This window comes from Diospyros lotus, chromosome 14, assembly GCF_014633365.1.
Source record: "Diospyros lotus cultivar Yz01 chromosome 14, ASM1463336v1, whole genome shotgun sequence".
NCBI classification, from domain to species: domain Eukaryota; kingdom Viridiplantae; phylum Streptophyta; class Magnoliopsida; order Ericales; family Ebenaceae; genus Diospyros; species Diospyros lotus.
Genome location: NC_068351.1, coordinates 12,147,711 through 12,174,604, shown reverse-complemented (window position 1 = coordinate 12,174,604; position 26,894 = coordinate 12,147,711). Strand labels below are relative to the sequence as shown.

At 38.1% G+C, this 26,894-nt stretch overlaps 2 protein-coding genes across 6 annotated transcripts in view; one reads left to right on the top strand and one right to left on the bottom strand.

The window, feature by feature from the left end:
• Window positions 1–12,421, top strand: part of LOC127789965 (light-mediated development protein DET1) — a 36,308-nt gene extending 23,887 nt beyond the window's left edge. For all 3 annotated transcript variants that reach the window (XM_052319096.1, XM_052319095.1, XM_052319094.1), the window contains 2 exons: window positions 11,910–12,009; window positions 12,167–12,421. In XM_052319096.1, coding sequence (XP_052175056.1) covers window positions 11,910–12,009; window positions 12,167–12,306 — 240 coding nt within the window. In that variant the 3' untranslated portion in view covers window positions 12,307–12,421. The remainder of the gene's footprint in view (window positions 1–11,909; window positions 12,010–12,166) is intronic.
• Window positions 12,422–12,679: 258 nt separating this feature from the next.
• Window positions 12,680–26,894, bottom strand: part of LOC127789963 (uncharacterized) — an 82,491-nt gene continuing 68,276 nt past the window's right edge. For 2 of the 3 annotated variants that reach the window (XM_052319089.1, XM_052319091.1), the window contains 7 exons: window positions 22,167–22,235; window positions 19,499–19,612; window positions 14,501–14,662; window positions 14,286–14,414; window positions 14,041–14,142; window positions 13,532–13,611; window positions 12,680–13,434 (listed from right to left, as the gene is read on the bottom strand). In XM_052319089.1, coding sequence (XP_052175049.1) covers window positions 13,119–13,434; window positions 13,532–13,611; window positions 14,041–14,142; window positions 14,286–14,414; window positions 14,501–14,662; window positions 19,499–19,612; window positions 22,167–22,235 — 972 coding nt within the window. In that variant the 3' untranslated portion in view covers window positions 12,680–13,118. The remainder of the gene's footprint in view (window positions 13,435–13,531; window positions 13,612–14,040; window positions 14,143–14,285; window positions 14,415–14,500; window positions 14,663–19,498; window positions 19,613–22,166; window positions 22,236–26,894) is intronic. The other variant, XM_052319090.1, reaches the window with a different exon arrangement.

The following is a 26,894-nucleotide window of genomic DNA, read 5'->3' as shown; positions in this document are numbered from 1 at the left end:
TTAGGGTTCTTGTTCCTTTGTCTTTTTCGGCTTTAATTGCCGGCATCCTTTTTGTCGCCGTCATCCCTTTTGTCAATCAAGGATTGTTTCCCAGTCCATTGCTCATCTTTGGCGTAGTCCACCATAGCCTTTGTTTGACATCGCTGCAACCTCCTCCGCTACAGCTAGTCTTCGAACCTCCTTTGAAAACCTATTGTCTGGTAGCAATATGGCCGTCGAGAAGAGTTCTTTGTTGTCGGAAATCATCCCGAGTCACACGGGAGTTGTCGACAACACATCATTCACCATCACCAGCCATAGGGTGAATGACCAAAACTACCTTCAATGGTCCCAGTCGATCTTGATCTTTATTTTCAAGAAAGGGAGAGATGATTACCTCACTGGTGAAGTCGTGCAACCCAAGAAGGAAGATTTGAAGTATTGACCACGGAAGACAGAAACAACTTGGTGTCATGGCTCCTAAAATCCATAACGAATGAGATTGGAGGAAATTTTCTCCTTTACTAAATAGCTGCAAAGATTTGTGAAGCTGCAAGTGAGGCATACTTGCACATGGAGAACACAACTGAGCTGTTCAAAATCGAGTGTTTTCTTCATGATTAGCCAAGGGGACCTCATTGTCACTCAATACTTCAACATCATCAACCAACATTGGCAACAATTGGATAAGTTTGAGGAGTACAAATGGAAGTGGTTGGAAGATGGATTGTACTATAAGAAAATTATCGAACATAAGTGTCTATACAAGTTCTTAATTGGTCTCAATAAGAACTTGGATGATGTTCGTAGAAGGATCTTGTCTTCAAAACCAACCCCAAGCCTTTGAGAAGCATTTGCTGAGGTGAGATGGGAAGAGAGCAAAAAGAAAGTCATGTTAGGGACCCAAAATCCATCCACTGAAGCGACTGCCTTTACTGCTCGTTAGCCTCAATCACACTACGACAAACAGCAGATGAATCGGCCAAAATGTGAGCATTGTCATAAACTTTTCCACACGAAGGATTAGTGCTGGGATTTACATGGCAAACTGGAGGACATAAAGCCGACAAATCGTAGAGAAAGCAGGGGGAACATAGTGAATTTGGAAGAAAGGACCGAGATTTCTCTCTTTAGCAAAGAACAAACGGAGTTGCTTCAGAAACTCTATGGCTAGCCACAAAGCAGCCCCTCCTCCTTGGTCATTGCAATAGGAACTATGGCTCATAAAGGTAATAGCATTCATAATCATTCAAATGTGTGGATTGCAAATTTCAAAGCTTCATACCATATGACCGGAGACTCCATACTGTTCACTAAAATCAGTTCGTGTCGAGAGACGTGGATTGTTCGGATTGCTGATGGAACACAATCCCAAGTGGCCAGAATAGGAACAGTGAAGTTGACCCATCGCTTGGTGTTGTTTGTTCCCAATTTAGATTGTAATCTATTATCTATCAGCAAATTTTCTCAAGATTATAATTTTGTCACTAAATTTTTCAAAAATTTGTTTGAATTTTAGGATTTGGATTCAGGGAGGATAATTAGCAGTGCTAGGCAATGTTCGGGGTTGTACTTGCAAACAAGTAATAACTCTCCTAGTGGACAAGCTCTATCAGTTGGTAATCTAGATTTTCAAAGTTCTTCTTTCAATGCTTCTATTCCCAATTCAAATAATCAAGCCGTGCTGTGGCATTTTCGCTTAGAGCATCCAAATTTTGCATATCTTGAAAAGTTGTTCCCTTTGTTTTTCAAGAATAAAAATTCCAATTTGTTTCAATGTGAGGTATGTCAATTGTCAAAGCATACTTGCAGTTCGTTTCCAAATCAGTTATACAAACCGTCTTGTCCATTTGCTATGATTCACAATGATGTGTGGGGTTCGTCTTGCACAAAACATATTTTGGGGTATTGATGGTTTGTGTCATTCATTAAAGACCACACTAGATTAACATGGGTATTCCTTCTAAAAGAAAAATTTAAGGTTGATCAAGTCTTTAAAAATTTCAAATTCATGATTCAAAGTTAGTTTCATATGAAAATTCAAATTTTGAGAACAAACAATGAAAAAGAATATTTCAACTTTGTCCTGGGTGATTACTTTTTGAACCAATGAATCATCCATTAAAGCTCTTGTGTTGACTCCCCTCAACAAAATGGTATTATCGAATGGAAAAATTGACATCTCCTTGAAGTTGCTCGATCTCTCATGCTTTCTACCAATGTTTTGAAACATTTTTGGGGGGATGCCATTCTCATAGCCACCTACCTAATTAATTGGATGCCTTATCGAGTCCTTAAATTACAAACTCCACTTCAAGCTCTCCTCTTTATATACCCACATTTTCGATTTGTGTCCATTGGGATAGTTATTGTGAGAAGAAAAAAATGGATTATTCATTTAAGTGTGTAATACAAGGAATATATATACAAGAATTTTAAGCTATTTACACTAATACATGTATTTCTTATTTAACACTCCCCTTCAAGCTGGAGCATATATATTGAGCATGTTCGGCTTGGTACAAATGTAATTCACGCGAGAACCTTTAAGTGATTTGGTGAGAAAATTAGCCAATTGATCGTTGGAACTCACATATGTTGTAACTACATCTCCAAAGAGCACATTTTCTCTAACAAAGTGACAATCAATTTCAGTATGCTTGGTTTTCTCATGAAACACAGGATTAGAAGTAATATGCATTGCAGCTGGATTGTCACAAATTAATTGCATAGACTTGACCTACGTAACTCCTAACTCTTCAATTAATTGTTTCAGGCACATTAGTTCGCATGTTGTTACGTCCATTGCCTTATATTCAGCTTCTGCACTAGACCTGGTGACAACAGTTTGTTTCTTACTTTTCTAAGAGATTAGGTTTTCACCCACAAATACACAATATCCAGATGTGAATCGTCTGTCCCTAGGCGATACTGCCCAATCAACATCCGTATATCCCACAATCTGACTATGTCCATGATTCTGATACAATGCACCCCAATCGAGGGTAGTCTTAATATACCGAAGAATACAAATCACTACATCCCAGTGACTGTCATAAGGCGAATCCAAGAATTGACTTACCACACTCACATCAAATGAAATATCAGGACGTGTGATTGTGAGGTAGTTAAGTTTCCTAACCAGTTAACGATAACGCATAGGGTCAGAAAGAGGCTCCCCTTATCCCGGTAATAGTTTGATATTCGAATCCATAGGAGTATTTGTTGGCTTACATCCAAGCAACCCTGTCTCCTCTAGCATATCCAAGGCATACTTTCTTTGAGAAATATAGATTCCTTGCTTTGATTGAGTTAGCTCAATACCCAAAAAATATTTTAAGGAACCTAGATTCTTAGTCTGAAATTGTTGGTGAAGATGTGTCTTCAATTCAATGATGATACCAACTTCATCATTCCCTGTAAATACTATATCATTAACATAGACCACTAAAAGAATGTGGTGATCAGATTGAGGGCGATAAAAAACAGAATGATCAGCTTCACTACGAGTTAACCCAAACTCAAGAACAACTTAACTAAATCGATCAAACCAAACTCGAGGAGATTGTTTTAAACCATATAAGGATTTTCGAAGGCAACACACTAGCCCAGATTCCCCCTAAGTAACAAAGCTAGGAGGTTGCTCCATAAACACCTCTTCCTGTAAATTGCCATGAAGAAAGGCATTTTTTATGTGTAGTTGATGAAGCGGCCAGTGAAACATAGCAGGAAGGGACAAGAAAAGACGAACTAAGGAGATTTTAGCAACAAGGGAAAAAGTATCACCATAATCAAGGCCAAAAACCTGAGTGTATCCTTTGGTAACAAGGCGAGCCTTAAGGCGATCAATCCGGCCTTCAAGACCAACTTTAATCGTGTAAATCCAGCGATAACCAACAGTAGACTTACCATTGGGAAGAGGTACCAAGTTCCAAATCCCAGTGGAATGTAAGGCAGACATTTCGTCAACCATAGCAGCTCGCCACCCTGGATGGGAAAGAGCTTCGAAAACAGATTTAAGAAGATAAATAGAAGATAAAGAAGAAATAAAAGCAGAATATCCAAGGGACAAAAAACTACAACAACAACAACATATCCAGCCTTTATCCCACTATGTGGGGTCGGCTACATAAATTCTAGACTTCCATGTATTTCTATCTTTTGTCATATCTTCATTGAGATCCATACACTTCATATCAAACTTTAATGTCTCCCTCAAAGTCTTCTTAGGTCTGCCTCTACCTCTTTTTTTGATTAATTGTTCCATTTCATCAACTCTCCTCACAGAAGCGTCTCTTGGTCTCCTTCTCACATGACCAAACCATTTTAGTCTAGTCTCTCTCATCTTCTCCTCTATTGGCACTACTCCTATCTTATTACGAATAACTTCATTTCTAATTTTATCTTTTCTTGTATGGTCGCACATCCATCTTAACATCCTCATCTCCGCTACACTCGTCTTTTGCTCATGTTGGTATTTGACCCAAGGGACAAAAAACTATAACTAACAAAATGTGAAATGGGATGGAGAGTAGTGCAATGACGAGTACCTTTACGAAGAGTGATAGGTAAGTCAAGATCAGAGGGCGATGGACCAGAGGAGGAAGAACTAACGGGCACAGAGGATGAGTCAAGGGATGGCTCCCTCGGACTAGTGATGATAGGTGTTGCTGGTTGGGCCATAGGTCAAGAACCCCACTGATAGACTTGAAGATCGGGGTGATCAAGGCGAGAGGTGGATGGCAGCGAAGGAGAAGATGAAAGATCAAGAAAAGTAACAAGAAAAGGTAAGCCAGTAGACATGGACTCAGAGACCTCAGACGAAGAGGAAAAATAAGGAGATGACTCAAAGAAGGTAACATCCGCTTAAACAAAATAGCGAGCTAGTTGAGGAGAGTAGCAATGATACCCCTTCTGACGTGTGCGAGCGGTCTCAATTAAATTACAATTTTTTCGTTTAGCTACCCTATTTTGTTGTGGGGTTCTAGGACACGAAGTTTGGTGAAGAATCCCATTGGATGCCATATAGGATTTAAATGGCGAGAACAAATATTCAAGAGCATTATCACTACAAAGCACATGGATAGGCACATTAAATTGAGTTCTAATTTCAGCACAAAATCTAGTGAAGACAAAAAAACAATTTTAAACGCGTTTTGATTAAATATAGCCATGTAGTTCGAGAAAAATCATCAATAAAGGTTACAAAATAACGAAAACCATCTTTTGAACTGACATGAATGGGACCCCATACATCGAAATGAACCATTGAAAAAGGAGAACTAGCATGTTTATTGACTCTAATTGGGAAGGAACTACAACTATGTTTCCCAAGTTGACAAGACTCATACTTTAAGGAAGAAATATTAGAGAGACTAGGAACCATTTCTTTGATATTGGGTAGAGACGGGTGCCTTAATTAGTAATGGACCTATAGTGGGGAAGTAGTGGTCGTGCATGCTACTGATGAAGTAGGGTGAGACAGATAGTATAGTCCGTGAGACTCAAGCTCTGTGGCAATCGTCCGTTCGATCCTCTGATCTTAAACAAGAACAGAATTAGACAAAAAGGTTATTGAGCAATTAAGACTACAACTAAGTTGGCTAACAAAAAGTAAATTAAAGGGACGTTGTGGTAAATGTAAAACAGATGACAATGGTAAAGTAGGAAGGGGTGATGCTGTACCAATACCCGCAACTGAGATGTGAGAGCCATCAGCTAATGTAACAGGAGGTTGGGACTTCAAAGTTTGAATATGAGATAGAAGAGACCGATTACTAGACATCTGATTGGTGGCACCAGAGTCGAAGATCCATGGTCCAAGAGAAGGTGAGGACTTAGTAAAGCAAGTAGTTGGGTTACCTCTATGAGCAAAGGGGGTGACAGGTGAATTGGCTTGTTGTGTTGCTCTGAATTGAAGGAATTGAGCATACTCCTCCTTGGATAAAATCATTGGTGAGGAATTACTGGGTGTGATAGACGCCTAACCCTTGGAAGTGCCAACAACAATGTTAGCAGTACTAGTTGGTTGAGGTGGGCGACTATGTAAGCGATAGCAAGTCTCTCAAGTGTGACCAAGACGATTACAATAGGAGCACTGAGGTCGAAGACGCTTACCACGACGACGATAAGATACAAAAGACATGATATGGAAAGTATAGCTCGTTGTTCTAGTTGACCGGATCTGGACTAGATATAGATGAAAACAATGAGGGATAGATCTAGACTAAAACGGTGAGGGGCAGATCTAGATAGAAACAATGAGGAGTAGATTTGGATGATGAGGGGCAGATCTGAACTGAAACGGTGAGGGGAAGATCTGGACAATGAGGGACAAATTCAGAGAGAAATGATGAGGAGCAGATCTAGACGACGAGGGGCACGAAGAGGAAGGCCGATTTGTTGCAGATCTGGCAGATCTGGTCTAGATTTGGACTCGGTGAGAAACTTGAAGATCTGGGCAGCAAGTTCTGGGTGAGAAGCTTGAAGCTTCTTCAAGCATGAATGGTGATCAGGGATGCACAAGGAAGGCTGCAGATGTGGGTAACAGTAGTGGCGGAGGCCAGATTTGGGTAGATCTGGCCGCGATTGATGGTGACAATGGTTGCGGCTGGCAATAGATTTGAAGTAATGGACGGCGGCAACAAAGATCGCTGGTGATGGCGGCAACAGAGGTCGTGGACAGTAGCGACGGTGGTAGCGGCAGAGCAGGCCACGGGCGGCGATGATAACAACAAGGATGCAGATGGCTGTAGGCGCGATGGACAGCTGCGAGCACCAAATCTGAAAGCGGCAACTTGACTATTGCGACAGATAAAGGCAGATTTGTAGGTCGCGAGCTTCAAGCGGCAACAATGGACGATTGCTCTACAAGAGGCAGTGGCGATTTGCGCAACTAAGTAGGAGACTAAGCAAGCAGCGACGAAGGTGGGGAGCTCACAGGCGCTAGAACTGGCAGTGAGTTAGCTGGCATCTTCACGTGCGTTGCTGACACTAGAGCAACAGGTATTGAGAAGAAGGGCACCACTGGAGGGATAACACAACGGGAAAGAATTCTCACTGGCTTTGATACCATGTGAGAAGAAAACCATGCATTATTCATTAAGTGTTAATACAAGGAATATATATACAAGAATTTTAAGCTATTTACACTAATACCTAGTACTTCTTATTTAACACTTACCAAATCAAAAAGGGTATAAGTGTTTCTCACCTTCCACTAGACAGTACTACCATTATATGGATGTTACTTTCTTTGAAAATCAACCCTTTTATCCCAATCCTACCTTTCAGGGGGAGAGCGCGTTGACAAATGAATGTCAATCTTGGGATGTTAGACTCTCTCTACTCATACACCTCTTACATCATTGTCTCCCAATTCTAGTGTTACTAATCCTCCCACAATAGTTCAATTTGAGTTGAATCTTCTCTAGTCTAACCCTATTGCAATAGATTTACCAACAAATACAAAGCTTTGTGTCTACTTCAAGAGAACAAATGCTCAAGATCAAGGAGAGCAACGATCACTGATCGAACTTGACCAAGAGCCCATTTTGGATTCAATGAATGAAGGTAACACATTTCTTGAACATATTTCTAGTGAAGCACTTGAGAATGATTTGAATTGACCAATTTCACTAAGGAAGGGAGTGAGATCATCCACGCAACTTCCCCTTCATAATTACATCTCTTACAAGAGTCTTTCACCAAATTTCTGTTCATTTGTTAGCAATTTGGATACAATTTAGGTGCCCACAAACATCCAAGAGGCTCTCAAAGACCCCTCATGGAAGTCAGCAGTTCTAGATGAGATGTGTGCCTTAGAGAAGAATCAGACTTGGGAGATCACTAACCTGCCTTTAGGGAAAAACCCAATTGGATGCAAATGGATCTTCACTGTTAAGTATAAGGAAGATGGGAGTGTTGATAGGTATAAAGCTTGCCTTGTTGCCAAAGAGTTCACATAGTCTTATGGTATTGATTACCAAGAAAACTTTGCTCCTGTGGCTAAACTCAATACTATTCGAGTTCTCTTGTCCGTAGTAGTAAACCTAAACTAGCCATTGTTTCAACTTGATGTAAAGAATGCGTTCTTAAATGGTGACTTAGAAGAAGAAGTGTATATGAAGATTTCCGTGGTTTAAGAGGTTTACAAGAGTGCTAAAGCTTCATGGCTCTTCCCAAGGTTAAGTTGATCATACACTATTCATCAAGAGGTCTCCTGAAGGTAAAATATCCATATTAATTGTATATGTTGATGGTGTCATTCTTACTGGTGATTTCACAAAAGAAATGGTTGGTCTAAAGAGAACACTTGCCACAAAATTTGAGATCAAGGACTTACCAGTATTTCCTAGGAATGGAAGTGGCTAGATCTAGCAATGGAATCTCTGTCTCAAAGAAAATATATTTTGGATATGTTAGAGGAGTGTGGGATGCTAGGGTGTAAGCCTGTTGACACCCCAATGGAAGCCACCACCAAGCTCGGAAAAGGAGAGAAGGGTGCTCTAGTGGATAAGGGCCAGTATCAAAGGTTAGTTAGTAGACTTATATATCTTTCTCATACCAAACCTCATATCGGGTTTTCAGTTAGTGTTGTGAGCCAATTCATGAGCGATCCAAGGGAAGAACATATAGAGCCAATTTACAGAATCTTGAGATACTTGAAGCTCACTCCCAGTAAAGGTCTCTTCTTCAGGAAAGGCTCCAACCGAGAGGTAGAAATCTATAGTGATGCAGACTAGGCTGGTTCAATTATAGATTGAAGGTCTACATTCGGGTACTGCACCCATGTGTGGGGGAACCTTGTCACTTGGAGAAGTAAGAAATAATCAATACTCTCCAGCAGTAGTGCTAAAGCAAAATTCCACGTTATGGCACATGGTGTGTGTGAAGGGATTTAGATAAAAAGATTACTTGAAGAACTTGAAGTTAAGATCGAAGGCCTTATGAAACTTTTTTGTGGCAATCAATCAGTCATCGGTATTGTCTAAAACCCTGTGCACCATGATAGGACTAAGCATGTGGAAATTGATCATCACTTTATCAAAGAGAAACTTGAAGAGAATGTCATCAAGCTAGTTTACACACCAAGAAATTCTTAGGTTGCAGATATCCTAACTAAAGGCTTGCCACGGAAATGCTTCGAAGATCTAAGTTCTAAGCTTGGAATGAACAATATCTTCACTCCAGCTTGAGGGGGAGTGTAGATTTACGGATATTTCGGCATTAATGCCACAAATCTTTTCCATTTAGGGAATGTACAGTTGGGCAATCTTCTCTGTTTCCTTTTTTGTTGATTGATGATTTGTAGGAGATTCAAATCAGCTAGGGATTATATTTGATTCCTTTCTTATATATATATGCATGTATCTTCGATGCACAGTAGAGTAAGAAAAGTAATCATCTTTTTCTTCAAATTATGATATTAATTGGCGAACTAGGACATGCTGTGGTCTTCAATTAGAGAAGGTTGGTTTGGTATTTGAAGGATGGGCAATGGAGTGGAGTGGAGTGCTTGCTGTTAAGTATGACTCTATTTGGGGGTCATCAGGAAACTATGGAGTAATCAAGTCTCTCAAGGGAAGGCTTGAAAAAGTAGCATGGATGATTCGTAAGGATCTTTGGATCAGACTAGGCTGTTGGGTAACTCTTCCCAAATTAGATGGGAACTGGTTTCAAGGAAACCAAATTCAGACAATAATGGAAAACCAAATCCAGGGAGAAATGGGAAACCTGAAGAGTGGCTGTGCATGCATAGTAATCAGAGAGATCATATAAGAAGGTTATTGGGTTTGTATCTCCACAATGCGTATGCGCCACAAGTTTTTAACCAGTCATCTAAAAATGATTATCTGAAGTTGAGAGGATTGGAAGATTTTATAGTTTTGTCTGAGAAAAACTACATTATCATTGATCAAGTAGATTTATTCCATTATTGTGGGATTGTGGATGTACATATGTTGGGACTGAACTATGGTAAATTGGTTTTTTCAAAATTTAAAATTAACTTTAGAAATTTGACAAAATAAAACCCAAACAAAACTAATTCCTACACTAAAACTCTCTCAAATCAATCATTTCCCTCGTTCAAACAAGTATTAAGTTAGAATACAGGCGCACGTGGACAAAGAAAAACTGGAAATGCAGTTTCAAAAAATAAATCTGGAACTGCACAACTGTTTCAGTACCATTTATGAAACTGACATGCAGTTCCAGATTTTTCTAAGAAACTTTCTACGCAAAAACTTCCATGTGGTTTGTTTTTGCGTGGTTTGCTTCCAAGGTGGAAACAGAAAAGAGGTTTCTTCACAAGGCAAGATTCCCCTGTCTTTGGCAGAAACCACCTGGCAGTTTCATCTCTTTTTTTCCGAAACCACATTGTTGGTGATTGATTTTGACCGAGAGTTTTGAGTCCGAGAATTAATTTTGTTTGAATTTTATTTTGTCACTTTTCTTAAAGATAGTTTAAATTAAAAAAAATCAGTTAAATTTCTGTGTTGTCCTTTTATTTCAATTTGGCTCTGTACCAGGAAGCTTCGGGGGTTTCTTATTTCGCCTAGACCATAGTGTGTTTCAGGGTAGGATATCATTTCATGGGTTGTGGACTCAATTGAAACTTCTGAAATGGATGGAATACACTGCAGATGGATATTGGTCCTTTTCCCATCCCTTTGATGCTTCACCAATACAAATCACCCAAGGGTGAGTGTTAAAATTAACAAATAGCGTGTTTAGAGCTGATAGGCTCCTTGACCTTTTTAAATCTCATAGGGGAGGCTGAAATCTATCCTGCTTTTTTCTTTTGCTGGTTACAAAGGACAGGGAGGCTGAAAATCCAGCAATAGCTTTTCTTGGCTTGTAACCAGTTAGAAGTTGTCATCATGCACAGTGTTATTAAAGGCCCAAAGCACAGGCGCATAAAGGTGTTAGAGCCTAAGGTGTAAGGTGCAAGGCACAAGCTAACTAAAATATATATATATATAAATTCTAATTGAAGAATAAGGTATAAAATAGATCCTAATTTCTAATAACATATTCACAAGCATGTTATCAAGAAAATTAAAAAATTCAACATATAATAATGAAAAGAACAATAAAAAATGCCAAAAGATACAATCTAAAAGTCTTTAAATCAACTTAAATTAAATCTTAAAATAATTTATAAATCTTAAATCTTAAATCTTAATCAAGATTAACTAATTATGCATTTTAAATAATCTAAAAATCATCCTCATCATCAAGATCAAACATTTTCATATTTTCATTAGTAGAAGCATATCTCTAATATCTTCTTCCATGTCATCTCCCTCTCTATCTTCATCTAGTTCAAATTTAATTGGAGCATTTGAGTAGCCCTTTTACTTATTATCAAATTTGTATTTGAAGTAATAAATTTAAGCCATAAATAATAAAAAATTAAATAAAATAATAAACAGTAAAATAAAACTCTAAAAAACAGTTAAAAAAGTCCAAGGGCACCTATGCGCGTCTTGATGGTCTGCGCCCGCCTGGAGGCACTCGAGGTGCCCAAGGTGTGCCTTGCACCTAGACACGCCTTTAAAAACATTGATCATGCACGTGTATTTTTTTTCCAGACTGACTACTTACCATATCAGTTCATTATTTTTATATTCAGACTAGGGACCTTCTAACCTACTGGAGCAAGCAGGAAAGCACAGGCAACAATGATTAAAATTAAAATAAAAGGGTTCTCTCACAAGGATTGGTTCATTATCATAGTGAGCTGTAGGCTATTTTATTGTGTTTGTCGATCTGTACGGAGGATGTTACAATTAATGAAAGACTGACATTAGCTTTCACTGCAAAAGTTAGGTGGCTGCTTCACTTATATAATGCAACTAGATTCATTTATCTGCTTTGTGCATTAACTTTGGTTGTTTGAACTTATAATTGACGTGCTGCCGCAGCTGATTTCTGCAACTGATCGACCTAGGCAGTCCACAGATCATCCTATCAAATTCATTGCAAGGAGGCCACCGTATTCAGTGAAATTCAAAATTAAAGCAGGTATGAAGAAGTTGGGGGAATGAACCTAAAAAAGAAATTTGGGGGATTGAGAAGTTACTAATCACTTTTTCTAAACATTTTGGTGGCGTCCCCTTTGTTTTTTTTTTTTTTATCAAGTTTTGAGCTAAATTGATCGTGATGACCTCTTTTTGATCAGGGCCTGAAGCTGGTAGCACAGACAGTAGGACAAAGAAAATCTGTTCATTCTTGTTCCACCCAATTTTGCCTCTGGCTCTCTCGGTCCAACATACTTCCTTTTTGCAGCCATCAGTTGTAAATATCCACTTCCGCAGATGATTTCATTTTCTGTGTTGTTGCCGGATAACGGGATATCTAGCAAAATTGTACATACACATGCACATTATTTTGCTCTTATGCCTTAATTTAACCACTAGTTGCAGACTTTTACTAATTATGGGTTCACTTTTGCTAGATAGCAAATAGGATTTGTGAACTTGATTAGATGGGGCATTCAGGCAAAAGGATTTGTTGGTCCAACCAATTGGCCATCGGAGATGGAATGGAGCCTACACTGTTATGACAAAGTCATCTACTAATCATCAATCAATTAAAGAATCAAAAATAAGACATTACAAGCAAGCTGGCAAGGACAAGGAAGCCTAGTTAATTTCGAAACATAAGAAAAATATATACAAATGGACATATGGAATTGCTCAAAGCTATCATCTCAAATAACCAAAAATGGCTTTCTAGCTCGCATGCTACATCTCATAGTTAACAAAAGCAGATATCATGTTGACGGTACATGAATCAGAACATGAACTGTAGGATGATATTTTCGCATATAATGTTGGTTAAATCTTTTCTGAAATTTACTCAGACTAATCCCTCAAATATCTATCAAGATCGACAAAAACCTTTGGCCTTTTGCCCAAAACAACAAAAGACCTTACGATATCCACATTACAACTTACATGCCAAGTAAAATTTGAGACAGCCGTCTTGCTTTTACTTAAGAGATATGTCAACCATGGCACATCCGACGAGAGAAATTCACGTGCCCCTTAAAAGGAAACAACTGATTTCCAGCTTGTTTCTGCGGAAGAAAACCTTGATCCTTTCAGTTTCCCAAGACATATACCAAGTGGCTATTCCGCGCATGTTCTTTGGTTTCTCTGTTGTTTCCTTGCCACCTTTTTATTTTTAGGTCTTCGGCTAGCCAGTCCCAAATTTTTGCTTAGCTGTGTCTTCTTTACCTGTCCGTCTCCACTCGCTGCAGGATCCCTGTTATATTTCCTTTTGTTTCTTGCACTTCCCCGTGACTGACTCTGATTCAGTCCATCATGATTAAAATTGCCAGCTTTTTTCACCATAATATTATCCGTCTTCCTATTTGTGAGCGTTGCTTTACCATTTTGCTCAGGGGCAATTCCCAAATCCTTGTGTTTCCTCTTCAGTTGCCTCCTAAATGAAATTGCAAGTTGAATAAAAATTAGATATGTGAAAAAAAAATAGAATGCAAATAACAAGTATATTTGTTCTTGTATAGCACAAATCAGACCCCCTGTTAGAGAACTCCGAAATTTCTCTATCTGCACCGGCAGGGCCATTCTCCTTGGAACTTGTTTTTCCATGGCGAGTCTGCAATAAAACAAACGTAATATGGTTGTATGCTACATTAGATATATGAAATTCATAACATAAACAGAAATAATCCATAGTACAGTTATATGCCATGGTGTTATAACTGATTGCACACAAAGGACTAGGCCTCTGGTATCATTGTTACTTGCAGGTTTATTACTCTATTGCAGACAGGCTGGGGTTGCGGGTCATGATGATTCACTCAAGCATATGATGCCATAATTAGTTTGGCACTAAATATTCCATCCAATCATTTCTCTCCTTTTCTCTGTAAATGAACAATCATTTATCTCAACACCATTGCCAACAATTTACTTTCTCAGGCTCAGGATAAAAGCAAAAGGCTACCACCAAAAATTCAGGTGATTGTCTCCAAATTGGCATCATACATGTGTGTGTGCACGCGCATGAGAGAGAGAGAGAGACCTGCAAAATGCTCTTCACAAAATTCCTATGCTTTTCAGGTGTAACTGACTCAACTGCCAAGGAACCACATTTCCGGATCATGATCTCCAGGATGACACTGACCTGTACAAAATGAAACATGCAGAGTTTTACAAAACCTTCAAAATGAAACAACAAAAATCAACACCTAAGGAAAGCAAACTTTGAAATATATGAACTAAAGGAAATACTTAGTTATGCATATTTTAATCCAAAGCTACACATGCCTTTGATCTGAAGTGATGGCGGGAGACCAATGACCAGGGCAGAACTCCACTGCAAATATCAGGCAGAAGATTCAGTATGTCCTTTGCTTGATGACATGACACTAGTACTTTCAGAAAGCCCAAAACACTCTGTCCAGTTTGCAACAGCACCAGCATAAGCATTATAGGGAAGAAAAAAGAGCCAAGAATGCAGGTAATGCATCAGGGACACTCACTTTAATAACTTCCACAGCTTTAGTTTGCAGTAAAGCTAGAACAGATGGGACTAGATCAGGTACCAAAACACAAATTTGAGCATCATTGTATACAAGTACAGAAAGCATAGACACAGCTCCACTCGTTATGTGAGGCGAGGTCCCAGAAAGATAGCCCATTATCTGAATATTCACAATGGCATAATAAATTAAAAATTGTCAAAAAAAATATTTGCTGCTACCATTGCCATAACTACGAAATTAGAGGCACAATATCAAAGAATTGAGGATGGGAATTTTCATTTTATCATTGAATCATCTAATTATTTTCTCAAACTTGAATGCATTTTATGAACTTTACCTGTTAACCAGAACCGTGTGGTTTCACCACCTTGTCGACCAAAGTCATCTAACATAGCCTGTCACCTCTAACAGTAAATAATAATGACAACAATCTATAATTGATACAAATAGTAAGTCGGATGCCCCTATTGAAAAGTTAGGAGTTGAGCCTAAATTGAAAACAATGTGAAAGCCAGGAATTTTTAGTAATTTACCCATAATAAAAATATTACATATAAAGGAAAATATCCAATATCTCAATAACTATTTGGTGGCCAAAACATGTTAAGACAGTTTATTGAGCTTGTGGATGTCTTACCAAGGACCCGTTTGATGCACTTCCATTTTCAGCTTTTATTTTCATTTTCAAAATTTTGTAAACAAAATAGAAAACTATATTTGGTTACCCATTTTTGTTTAAATTTTCAAAACTTTTCAATATTTTGCCCACACAAAAACTATAATCGAACAATTGAAACAAAAATGATATCTTCACACACTCTAACCTAATCAACCAACATCTTATATACAAAATAACCCACTAATCCTCCCATTATTCAAACTAAAAGATAGAAAAGCAAACCCAAAAATTATGGACACATGATCCCTCAATTTGTGGGATCCCATAAATTGTGGATCCTTTGTCCCCATTTCCTACACTCCCTCTTAATCTGAAGAATAGATGTCAGTTATTCTAACTTGCAAATACAAATATTGAAACTTGATTTCTAAAGTACTTTGGTTAGAACATCAGCTTCTTGAGACTTGGTAGGAATGTGGGACAAGACGATAGTCCCATTCTTAATCTATGTCTTGATGAAGTCTCTATTAATCCTCACATGTTTCATCCGATCATGTTGAACTGGATTATGGACTACATTGATAGCTGATTTGTTGTCACTAAACTTCATAGGACTTAGCATGTTTAAGTCTGTCATCAACCTCTGTATCCAAATGAGTTCACATGTTCCTTGAACTATGGCTCTATACTCTGTTTTTGCACTGCTTCAAGCAACCACGGATTGTTTTTTGCTTCTCCATGTCACTAGATTACCCCAAACTTTTGTGTAATACTCGATTGTTGACTTGCTATCATCAACAACTCCTGCGCAGTCTACATTTGAAAATCTAACAATATCCCCAACTCCAGTCTTTTTAAATTATAACCTTTTGCCCGAACTTCCCTTTAAATACCTTAGGATCTGGTTTGCTACTTCCATGTGCCTTTTTGTGGGAGCATGCATGAACTGGCTTACCACACACACACTAAAGGCAATATCTGGTCTCGTGAGTGATAGGTAGATGGGTTTTCCTACCAAATGTTGATAGTTCTCTTTATTCACCGGAGGATCACTATCTGACACCTTATGCTTCCAATTACGTTCCAAGGGCATACTAGAAGGTTTACACCCAAGTTTTCCCATCTCTTTAAGTAAGTCAAGTGTGTACTTTCTTTGTGAAATGAAGATCCCTTTGTGACTTCTTGCAACCTCCATTCCAAGAAAGTATCTAAGTTCCCCAAGATCTTTTACCATGAATTCAACTTGAAGTCTCTTTTTGAGATTTCTAATCTCCATTTTATCGTCACCTGTGATCACCATATCATTTACATATACAATGAGCATTGCTTGTTGTCCTGACTTATTCTTCTTCACAAACAAGGTGTGATCAACTTGCCCTTGACTGTATCTAAGATCCTTCATGACAGTGCTAAACCGTGTAAACCAAGCCTGAAGTGATTGTTTCAAACTATAAAGGGTCTTTTTTAGCTTACATACCTTGTCTGGATTTCCCTTTGCTTCAAATCCAGGAGGAACTCTCATATATACCTCCTCTTCTAATGTGCCATTGAGAAAAACATTCTTGATGTCTAGCTGGTGTAGTCTCTAATCTAAATTAGTAGCAATAGACAATAGAACACTGATTGAGTTAAGCTTGGCGACTGGTGCAAAAGTTTCTTCATAATCAATTCCATAGATTTGAATAAAACCTTGTGCTACTAATCTTGCCTTATATCACTTTATAGTTCCATCTAATTTATATTTCACTAAGAAGATCCATTTACTGCCAACTGTTTTTTTCCCTTCTGGTAACTTCACCATCTCCCAAGTCTCATTATCATTCAACGCCTTCATCTCTTCCAGCACAACTTTCTTCCAATTTGGATCTTGAAATGCCTCTTGAACATTTCTAGGAACATGAATCTCATCAATCTTTGCAACAAAGGTTTTGAAATTTCCTGATAACTTAGTATATGCAACATAATTCGATATAGGATATATGGAATTTCTCATACAAGACCTTACCCCCTTCCTTATGGCAATTGGAAAATCAATGTTATTGATAGGTTCTTTTTCCTCACAACATGGCTCATTTTTCTCATCCTCTTCTTGATTATCCATCGTAATGAGATCTGCCATCGATTCATATTCTTGAGTTTGCATTGGAGTTTGTGGTCTCCTAGAGTAAACCAAAATTGGTTTTGGGTTTATAGTGTTAGATTCTCTCCCTTGACCTATATCACCACTGTTTTTGGACATAATTGGATTGGGAAGGAAAGGATGAGGAGATCGAAGGAAAGGGCTCAAAGAAATTGGGTTCCCAATGTTTGTCTCCTTGAGAATTAATCTTCCCCTGGAGAGAAACTTGGGGGTAGAAGGTTTGATCTTTGACAAAGGAAACATCACATGAGATCAGGAATCGTTTTGTAGAAAGATGATAGCACTTATAGCCCTTTTGTGTGGTGGAGTAACCATTACTGCTAGTGATTTTTGATAATTGCAAAAATCAATTGTCTCCCATTATAGCCATCAAAAGCCAAGGAAATGGACTGCACATTTCTCTGTCAGTAAGAACTTAGTTAATTCAAGAAGAGAAGCTTCCAGTAAACAACTAAAGTTCTCAGCATACACCATCAAGATTGCAAAATAATAACAATAATAATCCTGGTCTCTATAGCAGCAAAATTACTTAACAAATATAATTATAACTGCCTATGAATATCTTTGATAAGTTTTAATGTAACCATTGTAAACAACATCAAATAAACTTTTTCTCCATATACCTTACCTAGCAAAGCACAAAAGAGGCAGTCTTCTTTTTCTGCAATTAATTTAAACTCTTCCACTTGGACTTTAATAAAAAGAATATATCAACACCAATATATTCTAAATCCTGAATGGAAATTTTAAGACACTCTCTTCCATCTGACTACCCTTTTGCTTTATCACAGAAGATGCTTTGGCAGATTACTTGAATTCCTTAGACCTTTAGAGGTGTAGCACTTCTGTAAATCACACAACTTGATCATCATCAAATAGATTGGCATCATGATGGGAAGAAGGGGAACTTCCTTTATGCTCCATAGTTAGAAAAAGTTTCTTTCATGTAATTTATCCATAAATAAATATATGCTCTGTGTCCTTTGGCCAAGCTAGGCTAATATGAAGCAGCAATAATGGGACATTCATGTCCTAATTAGCAGATCTTCAGAGTGGAACTACCAATCAATTCAAAATCATTAAAATAATGTTGCAAATGATTCTAGTCAAGCAGCATGCTAAACACAATAATTCTCAGCTGTTACAAAATTTTACAAGTCTTCTACTTGGCCGGAATACTGGACATGAAGAACTGCTTAGCTCATGAACTAGAAGTGCCTTTGACCTATAACAATGAGAAGCCCTATCTAATACCTGGCCCTCCAAATCTTAAGGCATCCATATCAGTGTTGTTAAAAGAAGGCTTAAGCAAGCTTAAGCACCAATAAAGCACAGTCCTAGAGGCGTTTCTTGTCAAAGCGAAGTGCAAATGAGAAAGCATAGCTTAAGCACTAAAAGCGCCCGCTTTTTGGTTAACTGCAAGGCGTGCTTATTTATTTATTTACTGTTTTACAGTGCAAAACGAGTTGTTACTGTGTGCCCCAATCACCATAATACACCCATCTATTATATAAATATCTTGTAGTGTTGTAGAAGAGAATAAATTAGTATCTGGTCATGATTTTTTGGCACTGGGTCCTGTTGTTAATATGGCTAGAATTGAAGAGTCTAGATTTAATAATAGAAGCAACGGAGGCAATGCAACAACCCTAGCATCAGCTTCAACTTTCTAGTTCACGGCAAGTTTTGGTTGGAAGAGTCAATCAGATGGCGCAGATGAGGAAGATTAAGAGAACTATGACTTCAATGATGAAGATGACTTTCTTAATCTAGAGTAAATCATTGAAAATGAATAAAAAGACCCTCTTTTTTTTCTCTTTTAGTGTATTTTATGCTTGGCAGAATTGTCTAGTAATTTAATTGTGATTATTATAATCTCTCTTTATTTTTTCTAACATTTGCACTTCATTTCGGTTGAGAGTGCACTTGCACGTCTCACTTCATGCTTAAGTCCTAGGAGGCCTTTGTGCTTGAGTGCGCTTAGAGCCTTTAAAAACACTTATCCATGTATATAACCATTGGATCCATACACAATCCCTAAATCTAGAGTTAGAAGAGGATCCTAGTCATCTATGTCCAAAAATTCATTGCAATGCCTGGACATCCCCTATTCAAAGCAATCCATGATTTAATTGTAAAATTAACAAACACAGGGAGTCAATGATCTCCAATTTAATACAAGAGGAAGCACAAGAAGCATATCCAAAGTCAACGCAAAGGATACAGTTACACCTACCATGTTGATAAGTTTTTGATAAGGTACATAAAAATTAGCTGGTGATGATCTTTGCAATCTGGACTTAATGCTAATGAGCATTTCATAAGCTGCTTTTCTAGCTTCTTCTGTAGACTGGAATTGAAACGAAAAACATCTTTAAGCATATCAAACTCAGTAAGATGCCAATATCTAGTAATGAGTACCTCAGACAATTTACAACAATATGATAGATAGCTTTACATATTCTATACACAATCCAGATGCATAGTTTACTTCAAGAAATAAAAAGAAAATAACAGTAACCCAGCCAATATGTCCACATACCTATTTGGGTAAATATAAAATGACTTTAATTTCATGAATTTACAATTAATCTAACAGAATATATGCAGGAGGGGTCAATAGCAGATAAAAAAAATACAATCACTATATAACTCATATTTTACTCAAATTTGGATATCACGCACCATAAAAAATACATACAAAATGGCCACACACTCTTATAATATCCACCTTATGGTCAACCAGGGACACCACTCATTCCAGTAGCACAACTAATTTAGAAGCAAACTGTTCTTTCCAGCAAGCAAAAAATATGTTTGAATTATGAAGAGAGAGCAACAATTAAAATAACAGGTTTCCAAACAAATTTTAGTGAAATAAATTATCGAGATTATAAAAACCTAGGGCTTCTGGTAACTTAAACAGAATAAACATGGGATCGACTATTTTTGACATTTCTTTTGGCAGAAGAACTCAACTTTTCCGAGTTCTCTGAGACAATACTCCATATTTTTCATTTTTGTTAGTTGAAGGCAATTGTAATGAGTACAAGCATGAACTTTATCAATATCCATCTCCTCGAGAATCTATACAACTATAACCCATCTCTCATCATCATCATCAACGACTGTGCCTTATTCTAACCTAGTTAGGGTCAGTGACCTGGTATTCATAATGTCAATAGATCTCTAAAAGCCGCATTGACAATACAAATCTATGCAAAAGAACAATGTTACAAAATTTACCACTGGATACCCTTCTTGACACAACCCTCTAACAAGGGAATGATGAGAGAAAATTCCAACACCATCTTCATATAGAAAAGTTCCATGAGATGACGGTGAATGAAGATAATTGATATAATCATGCACAATCCTGTAGAACATGGAAACCCAACTGACCTGTTAAACCATCTTTGTCTTTCTTGAAAACAAGAAAGTTCTCCTGATATGCTTAATCTCCTACAATGCAATTTTCTTTTGGTCTCTCTTCCCTGCTACCTAAATCATCCATAACCCAGAACAATCCACTTCTTGCATGCATTTGTTAACCAATGGATGTTCTCAGATGTAACCTCAAAAATCACTTGTTAGCTTTTACTTTTCTCCTGCGTGGCACTCTGAATTTTGAGCATAAAAAGTTTTTTTTTTTTTTTCTTTTTTCTAGTTGAGGATCCAAAGTTTATTGTTCCAAATATGTACGTGCTTAATAATAAATTGGGTGAACAAAGGAAGAAAATTACATGAGACTTACAGAACTACAAACATTAACAGGAATCCATGTTTTATAAAATTTAGCTTAGATTTCCCAAAACCAGTTATTCCTCCTATTCAAAGCCAATCCCAAGCCTGGAAAAATTGTGGGTATTTTATTGTGAAGTCTACAAAAAATGTTGGAGAGCTAGATACAATTTAGCCAACCAATCCACTAGAATAAGCCTTGTGGTGTTGTCATTTTTGTTCCACAAAACAAGTTTACTTCTGGAAAAACATCCCAATTAAGGGCACTTCTCTGGACCATATTTATATTTCCTTTTTACATGCATATTCTATATTGTCCGCATGGTGGAATAAGGCCTGGTATGTTGTTTTGTAGTATCTATATTTAAGCTATGACCTACTTTAATCCCTTCAGTATGTTTGCAAGTTCCTAAAAACTAGTACTAGGACAAACTTTGGACAACAGAAACTGACAGACTGAGAAATAACCTACTTAAGGAAAATACCAGAGATCCAACAAGGCAAGCTACTAACTTTTATGGAGCCCAAAAATCATCAATGAAGTCAAGACAAATGTGTAAAAATAAAAGATTCAAAATCAATTGACTGATCGCAATTCAATTCTATGGTTTCTTGTTTTCTTTCTAACTGTCAGAACATGAAACATTACACTGTTTCAACTTTCCAACATGATAATTTGCAGAACTGACACCTTTTTAGTAAATGTTAACCAAAATCAAACTACTCAAAATTCAACGATGCCATGCTCGAGACAAAAGAAGAATTGACACCACACACAAATGCACACCCACAGAGAGAGAGAGAGAGAAAACTCCAAATTGCCATGCAAAGAAACAGGAGAAACCTAAATGCTTTTCAATTTAAACAGAAGTTCACTATTTTTACATGCAAAACATATTTTCCCTTTTCTTATTCCTCTTTAAATGTAGGTAGAAACGTTTTAAATATCTTCATACTCCTCAACTGGAAGCATTGAACTAGATGATCAGAGGCCAACCATGAAGGTGACATATTCAAGCTCAAAGTGCTATTTGATAGAAATTCAAGATAAACTTAAACCTACCAACCTTTTATGCATCCATGAACCCAAAAAACAGTCAAGAAAATCTTTTAAATGAAAATTGTGAAAATAATAGCAGTAAGAAATTACAAGACGCTCTTACATCTTTTATTATAAGTATAATCTCATTGAGTACATGAAACACCTTCGAATTTCCATCCTCCAAATTTCTCTGCAGAAATAACAAAAAAATATTAAAGAGGGCAGCCAATTCGTTTCCAAAAATGTAACAAGGTAGTAAATATTACCAGACATACCTAAGAGGGCCTTTAAGATATCCTAAAGCAGTGCACTTACCAAAAAGATAATGAAAATTATCGAAAAGCAAAAAATAATGAACAGGTGCAACTACCAAAGCATACGCTAAATAATTGCTCAAGTAATAAACATATCTAGCAGGTACAAGTACAACTCTGCAAATACCGCTCCTAATAACACTTGATAAAAAAAGCAGAACAAGGCCAAACAAAGTGCTCTCCTACAGCCCCCCCCTCCATAAGTTGGATGTGTGCACTTTTTACGGCACTTGAGAACTTATAATCTCAATATAATCATAATATTGTTACGAGCCCTGATATCCTTGATGCCATCCATTGGTTCTGGTCACTGAATACTAGATCCAGCATGATTTCGGAAGGTGCTAAACGAAGTTTATTTATGCGCAGTTTTATTATTTTTTCCCCATAAAAAAAGATATTTCAGATCACACATGACAACCAAGGAAATTATAAGTGCCTTCCTTTTTTGGTTTTTCATTTTTTGGGGTGTCAGCATTTTCTATTTTTTTTTAATTTTAATTATGGTAGAATATATATTGCACTTCCTCCCTAAAACAATCATGGAAAATAAAATAAATGCTTGTTTGACACTTGAGAACCATTTTAAAATTAAATAACAAATCATCTTCTATCCTTAGACTAAGTTTATTAGAAAGTGTCAAATAATGAATATAAAAAAAATATAATCTAAAGAAATGGAAGACATATCTTCAGTGAGAGAGGGAAAGTCAACGACCTCTTAATAAATGTAAAACAATCATTATATTTACGAAGTGGTCCCCAAGTATTCAAGATTCTTCTTTTTCTTGGCAAGAGGACCATTGGCACTTATCCCTCTCTTCATTAAAACAAGGCATGGCGTTAACAAAAGAAAATTTACAAAGTAGGCTCCATGCCAAGTATTCAAGTTTCATCTTTTCTTGGCAAGAGGGGAGTTAGTGCCCATCCCTCTCTTCATTCAAACAAGGCATGGTATTAACTAAAGACAACCTACTTTTATTCTTGTATTATTTTCTTTTGACCTTTTTACTCTTATCTGCTTATTCTCCTCATTCTTGTCTACATATCTTATACCTGTCATGACCCTAGGGTTTAGCTAGGGTCTTAGAAGTAATTGGAAGGAATTTTGGAGAAGAAACAGAGAAAAATTGAAGAGGGAGATTGAATAGAATTAGAGAGAGAAGAAATGGAACAGTGGAGAATGAGAGAGAGAGAGAGAGAGAGAGGGAGAAATTGTAGAGAGAGAAATTAAAATTTCAATTATCATTCAACCTCCTTTTCCCTTCCCCTACCAACAACCTTTTATAGGCTTCCTCTAACAAAAATAACAGCATCCATGTGCTGTAACAGCATTACAAAATATCTCCTAATAACTTGCTAAGTCTACTACTATAATGCCCTTTTATGGAATCTTGGGTCATGACAATTCCCCTCCCCTTAAGAGAGTTCTTGTCCCAAGAACTTCAACAATTGGTCACTGCTATTAACCAATTCCAGCTTTCTCAATCCCAGTCATGCCTCTTTCCTTCTTTCTTCTTCTAGGCTTCTTCTTCTTCGTTTGTAGGTTCTCAAGATTAATTCCAAGACTAAGTTGGCGCAAGACTCTAGCAGAAGAAACTTTATCAAGTTCAAGTCTGATGCACCCATGTCCTGCAATGGCTGTCCAATTACACTCAATCCCCCATCCAATACGAGGAAGGATGACATACCTACCTCCATAGCAACCTCTACTCTATTCTCATTCATCCCATGGCCTTGCTCTATTTCAGCAATATCCACCTTAATCCCTGCCAATCATTTCTCAGCGGTTGCCATATGCACTTCATCCTTTCCATCTTTTCCCACATGATTTACAGCTTGCTTATCAACTAAATCCTCCGCTTCCTCTTCCTTCAATAATCCTTCATTTTTTAACTGTCAGTTCTGACGAGGTATTAGCTCTTTCCATTGTTGCAGATTTGGTTGCAAAGCAGCTGTGGCCGAATTCATGTCCAAGTCTCCCAATTTCTTGCTAGCTCCCATCAGTACTGTTTTCTGGTTGACTTCCCCAATCATTTCTTGGTTTGGACCTCCTCGATTATCACCTAGAACATCCTTAATGATGACTGCAGTTTCAATTATGATCTCTGGATTCCCTGCAAGTAATTCAACAACTTCTTTTCCCTTTTGTAGGCTGCAATTCCCCTCTATTTGGACTTCTTTTTCAGCAATATCAGATGATCCCTCTCCATTGGCTGCTCTATCAATCTGTTCATTACAGGTTCCCTTTGAAGGATGTAATCCATCACCAATATCATCTCTGATGCTACCAATATTCTTCTTGATATTGCTACCTAATTCCAAATACCCAAGCACATACTCGGAAGTCAACGATGAATTAGTTTCCCACCTTCTTGTCTTCTCGTTCGGCTTCTCCATTTTAAGAAACTCCTCCTTGTTAAAACTTCCATGATAGTCATCAAAGTATTCGGCGAGAAAACTGTAATGATACTCCTTAGATAGTATCATTGCAAACTCTTGCAACTTCTCGCGAAACATTCGACCGAATTCCTTGCACTCTTCATGAATCCCATTGCTTGTTCCTTTGTCCCTGTTGCTGCCAACTGAAAATGCAGCCTCCTTTGGCTGCCATTGAGGCTCCATTTCAGCTGAAAATGAAGCATTCTTCTGCTGCAATTGAGACTCCATTGGACCCCTTCGTGCGCTACTTCCCAAGGCTTCACGAGCAAGACATTCCATTGAAAATGCAGCATCCTTCGGCTGCAATTGAGGCTGCTCTCTTGCATGAAAATTAACCACTAAAAATGCAGCATCATTCGGCTGCAATTGAGACCCCATTTGTCTCATGTGTGCCCTACTTCCCATGGTCAACATCTCACGGACATGACACTTGGAAGACCAATACATACCGCTATTCTTCAAACAAATTAAACCAAAATTCAAAGCCAAAATTAACCTTTGCTTCCCTTTGCTCACAGTATAGAATTTTGATTCGAATCCACCGCCTAAAATTACTGCTCCATTATGATCTACCTTAATGAAGTCAGATTGGAATTACCGCAAAGGAGCGCCGCAAGTCACAGCCCAGAATCACCCATCCAAATTCGCCTTCAAAAATCCACTCACAGCTACTCCGAACCTTGCTAGAATTAGATACCGAAATTGTTGGGCTTCTTAGCCGAGACCCAGACCTATTCCCACTTCACGTCGTCGTCCCTCCTCGTCGGAATTGGCACCTTCGTCTCCTCAATCCAAATCGATCAGCTAAGCCCCTGCACTGTTCGCTATCTACTTGCGAGGAATCACCTGATAGCAATCATCATCGGGAAGCAGAATCGGAAGTCTAGAACCGTTCGTTCAGACTGTTGGACTCACCTCGACTCCTTCCTCTAGTGCTACCTACTGACTGGTCACGATTGATAATGGCCGCGACACCTTCCTCGTCCACGTCGCCAACTACAACGGAACTCTTGTACCGGTCTTCTGTTCTGGTAGCGAGTCTCTTGGCCCTTCGTGTTAACACCAGCGGACTTGCTATCAGCTCGGTACTTCTGCACCCGATGTCCAACACCCTGTCTTTGTTGCTGCTGGCCGGAATTGGCTCTGCTCAAGATTGCTACGGATTCAACAATCGCCTCCCGCTGACTCTTTCTTCTCACCCAATCACCGACCACAGGGCTGGAGGACCACCACACTCCTTGAGTTCGCCTGGGTTGCTGAGAATCGTGGCCGTATCTCACCTCACCTATCACGGTCGGATATGAAAATCACTAGCCAGATACCGTCCTTCAAAGTTGCCTCCAGAAGTCGGCAATACTCTTGAGTTTCACAACCAAGCGTATCAACAGCCGATAATCACCGTAGGAACTCACCGATAATCACCGTCAGAACTTGAGTCAAAACCACAGCCAAGGATGGACTGATCTGATACCATTTGTCATGACCCTAGGGTTTAGCTAGGGTCTTAGAAGTAATTGGAAGGAATTTTGGGGAAGAAACAGAGAAGAATTGAAGAGGGAGATTGAATAGAATTAGGGAGAGAAGGAAAGGAGCAGTGGAGAACAAGAGAGAGAGAGGGGGAAAGAGAGAGAAATTGTAGAGAGAGAAATTGAAATTTCAATTATCATTCAACCTCCTTTTCCCTTCTCCTACCAACAACCTTTTATAGGCTTCCTCTAACAAAAATAACAGCATCCATGTGCTATAACAACATTACAAAATATCTCCTAACAACTTGCTAAGTCTATTACTATAATGCCCTTCTATGGACTTTTGGGTCGTGACAATACCTAATTATGAAATTCGGTTCAAGATTTGAAGTGCATTTTAGGCTTGATTTTGATGTTTCCTTGTAGGAAATTGGACAAGGTCAATGAACCAGATTGCCCAAGGGTGGTCCAACCTAAATGGTGTACCAGTTAGAAAGAGTTCTAATTAATTAGAAGACTCGTGAATAATTAAATATTGTGGTGACTTCATTCGATTGAATTTATCATAGATAGTTGAGGACTAGTCAAATTATTTATCTGCAGTGTTATACTATGGTTGCATTA